The sequence below is a fragment of the Ylistrum balloti genome, unplaced genomic scaffold (assembly GCF_031769215.1).
Source record: "Ylistrum balloti isolate Yb309-2 unplaced genomic scaffold, AGI_CSIRO_Ybal_v1 Utg370008, whole genome shotgun sequence".
Classification (NCBI taxonomy): domain Eukaryota; kingdom Metazoa; phylum Mollusca; class Bivalvia; order Pectinida; family Pectinidae; genus Ylistrum; species Ylistrum balloti.
Genome location: NW_026782082.1, coordinates 633,143 through 644,986, shown reverse-complemented (window position 1 = coordinate 644,986; position 11,844 = coordinate 633,143). Strand labels below are relative to the sequence as shown.

Below are 11,844 nucleotides of genomic sequence, written 5' to 3'. Positions count from 1 at the left end.
GCAGCCTCAGTATCTCTATCATTACAGACTATGTTACCAGCAGTGTAGCCTCAGTTCAGCCTCAGTATCTCTATCATTACAGACTATGTTATCAGCAGTGTAGCCTCAGTGTAGCCTCAGTATCTCTATCATTACAGACTATGTTACCGGCAGTGTAGCCTCAGTGTAGCCTCAGTATCTCTATCATTACAGACTATGTTACCAGCAGTGTAGCCTCAGTGCAGCCTCAGTATCTCTATCATTACAGACTGTTACCGGCAGTGTAGCCTCAGTGTAGCCTCAGTATCTCTATCATTACAGACTATGTTACCAGCAGTGTAGCCTCGGTGTAGCCTCAGTATCTCTATCATTACAGACTATGTTACCAGCAGTGTAGCCTCAGTGCAGCCTCAGTATCTCTATCATTACAGACTGTTACCGGCAGTGTAGCCTCAGTGCAGCCTCAGTATCTCTATCATTACAGACTATGTTACCAGCAGTGTAGCCTCAGTTCAGCCTCAGTATCTCTATCATTACAGACTATGTTATCAGCAGTGTAGCCTTAGTGCAGCCTCAGTATCTCTATCATTACAGACTGTTACCGGCAGTGTAGCCTCAGTGCAGCCTCAGTATCTCTATCATTACAGACTATGTTACCAGCAGTGTAGCCTCAGTTCAGCCTCAGTATCTCTATCATTACAGACTATGTTATCAGCAGTGTAGCCTCAGTGTAGCCTCAGTATCTCTATCATTACAGACTATGTTACCGGCAGTGTAGCCTCAGTGCAGCCTCAGTATCTCTATCATTACAGACTATGTTACCAGCAGTGTAGCCTCAGTTCAGCCTCAGTATGTCCAGTCGCCTAATGACGTTATTTTTATTTCTCTTTCTTTACCGATGACCATGACCATGACATTTCCAGTACATGTATTTTTTTCAATGCGTGAGAATACAATAAAAAAAAAGATCCGAAATTAGATGTGCAATACTCTCCCTCCCTCTCCTATTTTTAAACAGTAACTTCCCTCCAACAGCGATTCTTGTACTGTGATTCAATTGTTAAAAGTAAGAGAGTGTGCTTTCATTCTTTCGTCACGATCAAGTTAAGGGGGTATGGCACATGTGTGATAATTTAATATGTAAATTTAAATCATAAGAGCTCAAAGAAACGAACTATAATTTATTTTAGAATTGTTTATCAGAAAATAGAAATTAATAAATGAAGGCCTTCATCTAGTCAGTTTGCAAGTTTGTCTAAGAGTGTCTATCAAGTGTATATCCCTTTTTTCCATCTCATTAATATTTATTGTCAAAAAAGGGGGAAACTTTCCAGTATCCTTTTCAATTTTTCATGTATTTGAAATATGATTTAACTTGTCATGTTGCTTTCCTATACTGTTTGTTTACCTGCAGGCTATCCCCAAACGTCTGGAGACTAGTGTTCTTTACAATACTGGTGATCCTGCTTTACGCTGGAGTCGTGACATCGTACTTATGGATATGGAAAACGCCTAGTAATGCCTCTTTCAGAGAACAGGAGATTCGTATCCATTTTTATAATCGTCCACCATGGACTACGAAAGACACCTTTAAATATTGCTCACATAAATGTTCGATCTCATTTGGACGAAATTATCAGAACTATTCCACAAGTCAATTTGTTATATTTGATGGAACAACAAACCTTCCTAGACGACCTCCGAAGAAGTTAGTAGGTCAAACCTGGATATATCATTCCTTGGAACCCCCATCTCGACAACCTGGTTATGATAACTGGGATCGCAGAATAAACTGGACATTTTCATACAGAAGAGATGCCGATTTTACTCATACGTATGGTACAATATTGTGTAAGGACGTCTACGACACAGGGAAAAATCCAGCCAGTAAATGGATGCTAAAAACCCTTGGTAATGCTTGGTTTGTATCGCATCAAAACGCAGCGAGCAGGCGAGACCAATACGCCAGGAGCTTGCGTCAAACGGTCAACGTTGACATTTACTCAAGATACGGATCAGGAAAGCGATGCCCTTCAAGGACAATCAAAGATTGTAATGCATTATTGAGTGAGAAATATAATTTTTATCTAGCGTTTGAGAATGATCTATGCCGTGATTACGTCACCGAAAAATGTTATAACATTTATTCGTCAGAAGCTGACGTCATTCCTGTCGTCAGAGGAGCCCCGAACTATTCTGTGTTTCTTCCTCCGCATTCGTGCTTAGATACCACAAAGTTCAAAAATATTTCAAGTTTAGCTACATTTCAGTTACAGCTAATGAAAAATCAAACTGCATTCGAAAGTTATTTTCATTGGAGAAGATATTTCCATTTTGAACCGACAGGTGATCGCGCCTTTTGTCAACTTTGCGCCATGGCTCATGCAATTCCGCTCCGACGCAGGTTGTATGATAGTCTGAAGAAATGGGTACATGGTGGTAAGGATGTTCGCATATGTCGTAAGGCTTCCGATATCAAATAAGGTGTTTAAGCTGCATGGTTTGATTCCATGTGTCTTGTCATTCATTTTGATAAATGAATGAGTTTAAGAACACGTCTAAGAAGTGAAAGTTCTGAACTGGTTTCACCATCAAGAAAAAATGGACACATGACATACAGGATGACGAAAGACTTGGATCCCATTAGCAGTGCTAAACTTAAGGGTGTACAATAGTCAGATAGCATATAAAAAACTAGTATAAAATCGTAAAATATAAATTTTATCTTTTTCAAACTAGATATGTTCACAGCGACACAGGAAACAATGAAGTTTGAACTATTACTTTCAATGCTGTTGGGTGTATTGAAAGGTGTACATGTGACCCATGTAATTAAAATTTAAAAAGTCCTGCCTGGAGAATTTATGATAAAGAATCGTGAATGAAATCAACGCCTTGCCGCAAATATTTTTTCCTCTTTTTTGTTAGTAAAGGCTTTCCAATCTAGGTTACACATTTTTGTGAAATTTTTTAATAAAAATTCTTAAAATTAAGTGCCCATTACTCTGAAAAAATAAATTTACTATGATTAAATCAAAACATACATGCATTTTATCGTTATATAACTGCACGTACATGCTAAATTACATTTTTACATCCCCGTGGGGGGATGTGGGGGGGGGGGGGGGGGGGGGGGAGAGAGAGAGGGACGCGGAGTAAATATCTACTCGTGAAATAAAATAACCTAATACTGTAATTATGACTTATAAGTATGTTGTAATTACGAAATAACTTATAGTGATGACAAGACAATTAAAAATGGCATCTGCCGACTGCCATATCAAAGTAATTAAATCATACATGCCCTAAGTGAAGAAATAGGTTTACTCAACTCATTGATATTCATGTGATAATGACGTCAGCTTAATGCTGTAGATTGAATACATGCAATTCAATCGACAATTACACTTCCTTACTTTTGACCAATCAGAGCGGTGCTTTCTAGTCAATGCATTGAAATCTGTAAATTATCTGTAAACGAAGTGAAGATTGAATAACTTTCTTGTTTTCTTTTAAATTTGGTATACAAATAAGGTTTTGCGGGCGATTTATACCAGGTCACAAAATGGCGTCGTCTTGTTGCCAAGCGTAACGTCAAACATCTGGACCTAAAAAAAAGCGCGCTAAAATTCCCCATTTTGTTAGCACCGCTGGTTTCCTGTTTGGCTGGGCTTTTTCTTCGTTTGGCTTTCCTTACAAATGTAATAAAAAGGAAAATGTAACGGTTTCCTGTGAAATATCGTATTAATTTCACACGTATGACAGAATATATCATATGAGTCAAATATATAGATATTCTGTCACCTCCGTGAAATACATACGATATCTAATGGGAAACTAGCCGTTATTCACGTTAAATTTAAAATGTATCATTAGACATATATATGGTATGTATGAATGTCACCTTCAACAGTCCATTTTGAGGCGGGATTCCCTTGTAGCAGCTGGTGGCTATCTTGCTGAACAACAATTGGAAAACCCGTCACATACCATTCTGAGAAATTGCGGTAAAGTGTTCTGTAGAATAGACATTAAACAGCACATACCAGTATGTTTCTAAGCTTTATGGAAAACACTAACAATACGGGTATGCAAGACAAGACGCATTTCAGTCGCTTTACATATACTGTATATCAACAGAAAGTAATTAGCATTAGTGTCATTGTGGAAGGGCGAATGGCAAGATATACTAACTACAGCGTAAAAAACACATATCCATTAACATATCAATTCATAAAGAGCAATACAACTAAAGCATCCGATACGTAACACGAGAAACCACTATATATACAGGATACACTGATACACAATACGATATACCACTATATATACAGGATACCCTGATACACAACACGATATACCACTATATACAGTATACACTGATACACAACACGATATACTACTATATACAGTATACCCTGATACACAACACGTGATACCACTATATATACAGTATACATTGATACACAACACGTGATACCACTATATATACAGTATACACTTACACAACACGATACACAACACGATACACAACACGGATACCACTATATATATACAGGATACACAACACGGGATACCACTATATATACAGATACACAACACGGGATACACTGATACAACACGATATATCACTATATACACTATATATACAGTATACACTGATACACAACACGGGATACCACTATATATACAGTATACACTGATACACAACACGAGATACCACTATATACAGGATACCCTGATACACAACACGATATACCACTATATATACAGTATACACTGATACACAACACGATATACCACTATATATACAGGATACCCTGATACACAACACGGGATACCACTATATATACAGTATACACTGATACACAACACGAGATACCACTATATACAGTATACACTGATACACAACACGATATACTACTATATACAGTATACACTGATACACAACACGATATACCACTATATACAGTATACCCTGATACACAACACGATTTACCACTATATATACAGGATACCCTGATACACAACACGATATACCACTATATACAGTATACACTGATACACAACACGATATACCACTATATACAGGATACACTGATACACAACATGGTATACCACTATATATACAGTATACACTGATACACAACACGGGATACCACTATATACAGTATACACTGATACACAACACGATATACCACTATATATACAGGATACCCTGATACACAACACGGGATACCACTATATATACAGTATACACTGATACACAACACGGGATACACAACACGGGATACCACTATATATATATACAGATACACAACACGATACATATATACACACACTGATATACCACTATATATACAGGATACACTGATACACAACACGGGATACCACTATATATACAGTATACACTGATACACAACACGGATACCACTATATATAGTATACACTGATACACAACACGATATACCATTATATATACAGTATACACTGATACACAACACGAGATACCACTATATATACAGTATACACTGATACACAATACGATATACCACTATATATACAGTATACACGTATACACAATACGATATACCACTATATATACAGTATACACTGATACACAACACGGGATACCACTATATATACAGTATACACTGATACACAACACGAGATACCACTATATACAGTATACACTGATACACAAAACGGGATACCACTATATACAGTATACACTGATACACAACACGATATACCACTATATATACAGTATACACTGATACACAACACGGGATACCACTATATACAGTATACACTGATACACAACACGGGATACCACTATATACAGTATACCCTGATACACAACACGTGATACCACTATATATACAGTATACATTGATACACAACACGATATACCACTATATATACAGTATACATTGATACACAACACGAGATACCACTATATATACAGTATACACTGATACACAACACGAGATACCACTATATATACAGGATACACTGATACCACTATATATACAGTATACACTGATACACAACACGAGATACCACTATATACAGTATACACTGATACACAACACGATATACCACTATATACAGTATACACTGATACACAACACGATACCCTATATATACAGTATACACTATACACAACACGATTTACCACACAACACGAGATATATATATACAGTATACCCTGATACACAACACGAGATACCACTATATACAGTATACACTGATACACAACACGAGATACCACTATATATACAGGATACACTGATACACAACACGAGATACCACTATATACAGTATACACTGATACACAAAACGGGATACCACTATATACAGTATACCCTGATACACAGCACGGGATACCACTATATATACAGTATACACTGATACACAACACGGGATACCACTATATACAGTATACACTGATACACAACACGAGATACCACTATATACAGTATACACTGATACACAACACGAGATACCACTATATATACAGTATACACTGATACACAACACGAGATACCACTATATATACAGTATACACTGATACACAACACGAGATACCACTATATATACAGTATACACTGATACACAACACGAGATACCACTATATACAGTATACACGTATACACAACACGGGATACCACTATATACAGTATACACTGATACACAACACGGGATACCACTATATACAGTATACACTGATACACAACACGGGATACCACTATATACAGTATACACTGATACACAACACGATATACCACTATATACAGTATACATTGATACACAACACGATATACCACTATATATACAGTATACATTGATACACAACACGAGATACCACTATATATACAGGATACACTGATACACAACACGATATACCACTATATACAGTATACACTGATACACAACACGATATATATACAGTATACATACACAACACGGGATATATATACAGTATACACTATATATACAGTATACACTGATACACAACACGATATACCACTATATATACAGTATACACTGATACACAACACGGGATACCACTATATACAGTATACACTGATACACAGCACGAGATACCGCTATATATACAGTATACACTGATACACAGCACGAGATACCACTATATACAGTATACACTGATACACAACACGATATACCACTATATACAGTATACACTGATACACAACACGATATACCACTATATACAGTATACACTGATACACAACACGAGATACCACTATATATACAGTATACCCTGATACACAACACGGGATACAGAAGACGGTCTGCCTAGGATATCATAACCCAAATCAGTTAACAGCTGATCATCCTAGAGCTTCTACTTCAGTGTATTTTTCCTTGGAAAGGTGACCGGACATAACACATATCTTAATTAATATACTACATGAACTCTTGACTGAGCCCAGAGGTCACGTGATGCTAATTAGAAACACAGCACGAGCTTGCGTTTCGGGTTGTGTACAAGATGTGTCAATTGCACAGACCTTGTTCCGATGTCTATCTCATGGACTAGTGAAAATTTTGTATTAATGAGTACATTCATGGAGCTGTATATCCGGATCGAGTTTCAGTAGTACAGACAGATGGTACAATAACATAGAGAACCGTTCCTGGTCCGGAATATTGATCATAGGCCATGTATTAATTAACCCATTAGTCATATTAGAACACCGTTATACCTGCTTAACACCTATCAAGATATTTATCAGAATAAAACTTAAGATGCATCGGAGATATTGCACTACACATTTTATGTGCCCGATTACTAAAATTGAAAACGAAATTTCATGAATTTGATAAACTTTGACATAAGATGTAGAAAGAAAACGAGATTCATACAACAACAAGTATAAAGGAAACGAGATCGACATAACAACAAGTATAAAGGAAACGAGATCGACATAACAAGTATAAAGAAAACGAGATCGACGTAACAAGTATAAAGGAAACGAGATCGACATAACAAGTATAAAGAAAACGAGATCGACATAGCAACAGGTATAAAGGAAACGAGATCGACATATCAAGTATAAAGAAAACGATATCGACATAACAACAAGTATAAAGAAAACGAGATCGACATATCAAGTATAAAGAAAAAGATATCGACATAACAACAAGTATAAAGAAAACGAGATCGACATATCAAGTATAAAGAAAACGAGATCGTCATAACAACAAGTATAAAGGAAACGAGATACTTTCTCAACGATATATTACCCAATACAGTTGGGGAAAGCACTCCTTACCCACTGAGAAACAGAAATGATTTCGTAATTCCATATTATAGACTCTCATCTACTAATTCGTCCTTTTTACCCTCAACCTTATGTTCATGGAATGACATGGAAAATTCCTCTAGATCTGCACCTTCTTTTGCGATGTTTAAAAAATCTATTACACCTGATTTAAAGCAGTTACAACCGCCTAAGTATTTTGGATTTGGTGATAGGAAAGTAAACATTATTCATACAAAGTTACGTCACCAAAACAGTTCCTTAAGATATGATTTATTTAGAGTAAATCTTGTAGAAAATCCTGAATGTGTATGTGGTAACCCGTGTGAAAATGCATTGCACTTTTTCTTTGAATGTCCTCGTTTTGACCTTCAGAGGCGTGTTCTATTTGACAGTCTTGATGGTATGCATGTCAATATTAATATAAATTTACTACTTTCAGGAAACAAAAATCGGCACATAGACACAAATATTATGATTTTTAGAAATGTACACCATTTTATTAAAGCCAGCAACAGATTTTAATTTCTTTAATTGTAATTAAGTAATACAGGATAATCGGTCCATACCGACCCCTGTCTATTTCGGATCATTGTCTATTCCGGCCTTACTTTTGTTAGACTTTTCTCACTTATAGTTGTTACAAACCAGCCAGCATTTTGATCAAGTTTGGACAGGTTATACTTATATCTATAGTTATATATCTTATTATTTTAGTTTCGGAGAGCAATGCCAACAGTTATATGTTTTGTCTTTTTCTTAATGTGACCTGTACTTTTGTTTGCCAAATTGTGTATATTGTAATTGTTTTGGGAGAGGGCGTCGATAATGTTGATATAACTTGTGCCCAATCCCTTTGTTATTCTGTGGCAATAAAATATGTTTAAATCAAACGAGATCGACATAACAAGTATAAAGAAAACGAGATCGACATATCAAGTATAAAGAAAACGAGATCGACATAACAAACATACAGAAAACGAGATCGAGATAAGCAATTATTTATACTGTCGTATATGAAAAGTATTTTTTTCTTTTATTTTCTCACATGTATTCCTTTTACAATACACCTCGAATTCTAGGACCTAATCTAAGGTCGTTACCGTTAGGTATATCAATATCGTCAGATATTTTAATCCATTGATATTCATAAAGAGCCGTAATCAGATTTTATCTAATTTAGACGTTCTTTGTAGAGTATAACTAGCTTACCTTATTTCATTTCGTAACAGACTCAGAAGATTTTATTGAATTCTTTGCAGAAGTTGTGTGAAAACACCGTGCGTCACATCGCGAAGCTCGGGTCTCGCAGTCAATTCTCGCCTCCAACGAGAATAAATCTATACAATCGATCGTAACATAGATGATTACCCCCTTTCGTACATGTAAAGCATGTATACGCACATAAGATTACGTTCACTGCATCTTTTACGACGAAATAGTTCGTTAAGAATCATTGAAGAGTTCTTTTCCGGCTGCCTTTGTTACATCTTATTATTTTTTACTTTCTTTTTTATCGTTTCTGTTTAAATCAATACACAATTTTAATAATCCAATCCCTATGTGATAATTACCCTGTGATAACGACTGTTGATTCAGGTTGTTTGGCGATCCGGATCTGTCGAACGGACATCAGCATGATAAATTAAGTATGGGGCGAAGGGTGTGATAATTCTACAATCAAGAGAAATCTGTCTTCATAAAAATTTAATATTCACACCAGCAGAAGGCAATTAAAAGCCTGGATTTACGCCAGTGGGACCTCTAGATCTCGATTCTCCGACAGATCAATCAATAATCAGGTTATGTATGTCTCGTGCGCCAACTTTGGACATTTTTGCAACCATTACTCTGTCTTAAAACTGGGTCAAACTTCAAAACACGACTCGTTAACGATATTTATGTCGTCCAAATTTGACCACAGAATAAACAGATTTTGAAAAAAAATTTCTCACGAATATTATAAACAATGTTTATTTGTCGGAAGTATAAACAGATGTACACAATAATGACCAGGTGGAAAGTACATCCGGATGATAATTTTGGTATTGTACGTCTAAGGACAAATGATCCAGTGAAGATAAATTGAACATCAATTGTATGTACACTGTTTACAGTGTATTTAGTTTGACAAAGAAACACGGAGCTGACGAAAAAGTGTTAGGGAAAATAGTATTTGTTATTTTCTTAGAGTGTTAGACAAATACAATACTCAAGACATTATGATTTCAAGACAGTAGCGTGACGTTCAGCTTCAGATGAGTTTCCTTCAGTGGCCCAATCAACGTCATGGACGCCATCTTCACATGGTCTGAACTTCTGTGGGTCAACAAACAGTAAAGTACCATTTGGAAACATTCCTAAACGTCTAACGTTCACTTTCCAAACTACAACTGCGTCCCATTTGAACTTTACATTTCTCAACATATATCTTTGGGACTGATATGCTGTCCGTTTCTCATAAACTTAACGTGTCCACATTGTACTGTTTCGATTCACGTACTTATAGAGTGTATTACCATATTTCTTGACTCCCTTCAAACACTTCTCTGTCTCCCACATTTCTTACATTCCCATTTCTGACTCTACCATTTCCCTCACGTTTTAAAGAATATATTATTCAAGACACATTCTCTCACACCTACACTTCTCTCTCTACAATCAACAAGACAACGTCAACCCAGAGTGAAAATGACGCCAAAACGTAGAAAAAATGTAACTTTTTTTTATTATGTCTTCTTTTGTTTTGATTCTTTGGTGTTTTTGTTTCTTTGTTGCTCGGCGTCTTTACGTTCACAACAAAGCTAAAGGACTGAATGTTTCATGTAAGCCGCCGTACTCCGGACTTAAAAGTATCTAGTACCAAACGTCTGACGTAATGCTGTATAATATTGTCTCTGAGCGGCCTCCTTCGCGAGTTGACACCAAGCTGTGAAATTCAAGACACTTTCCGTAGTTGTTGCCTTCAATAACCGACATATATAGGGCAACTTTTATCATCAAATGGCCGGTTATAGAGCTAAGGGTATGACAGACAGACTACAGATGTGTGTTTACTGAAGTAGGATCGAGATAGCACAATTAGAGGAGGCCGGAAATTGGTGTTCAAATAAGATAATATCCGAGGAAAATGTATTTATTCATCTAGACGATTTACCTTCTCCTCTCTCGTCAACGTGGGGTCGCCTTTTTTTTTCATTTTCGTTTACCGTTGTCCAACGCCAGTTAAGATGAAAATCTCATTTATGTTGTTCAACACTCAATTTCAATGGTTTGGTGTTACTCAGGAAGCTCTTACGCAGACCGGTCCGTGTTGTCAAAGCTGTGTCGTTGGGCGAGACACACCACCTCAAATTGCTTTGGATGGAATGCAACGGGCCTCGCGAATGGGCTTCAGTGAGATAGCCGTAGACAGATTTAATTAGATTGCCTCAATATCAACATGGTTGTTGACGAGACGATAAATCTTGCAAATGATATTAATAAAAAAATTGGCACGTGATCATCGTTATCAAGCTAGAAAATTTCTGGTCCTAACATAGAAAATGATGTGATCACAGCACGTGGATACTTA

The 11,844-nt window shown here is 36.5% G+C and overlaps 1 protein-coding gene across 1 annotated transcript; it reads left to right on the top strand.

The window, feature by feature from the left end:
* The first annotated feature begins 1,331 nt into the window (after positions 1 to 1,331).
* On the top strand, positions 1,332 to 2,972 carry LOC132548324 (alpha-(1,3)-fucosyltransferase C-like). Its single transcript, XM_060212181.1, has one exon. It carries the CDS (start codon positions 1,332 to 1,334, stop codon positions 2,460 to 2,462), a length of 1,131 nt encoding a protein of 376 aa, XP_060068164.1. The 3' UTR covers positions 2,463 to 2,972.
* The last annotated feature ends 8,872 nt before the right edge of the window (positions 2,973 to 11,844 follow it).

Coding starts and splice junctions, on each gene's coding strand:
- LOC132548324 (XM_060212181.1), top strand. CDS start 1,332: ATGTATTTGAAATATGATTTAACTTGTCATGTTGCTTTCCTATACTGT.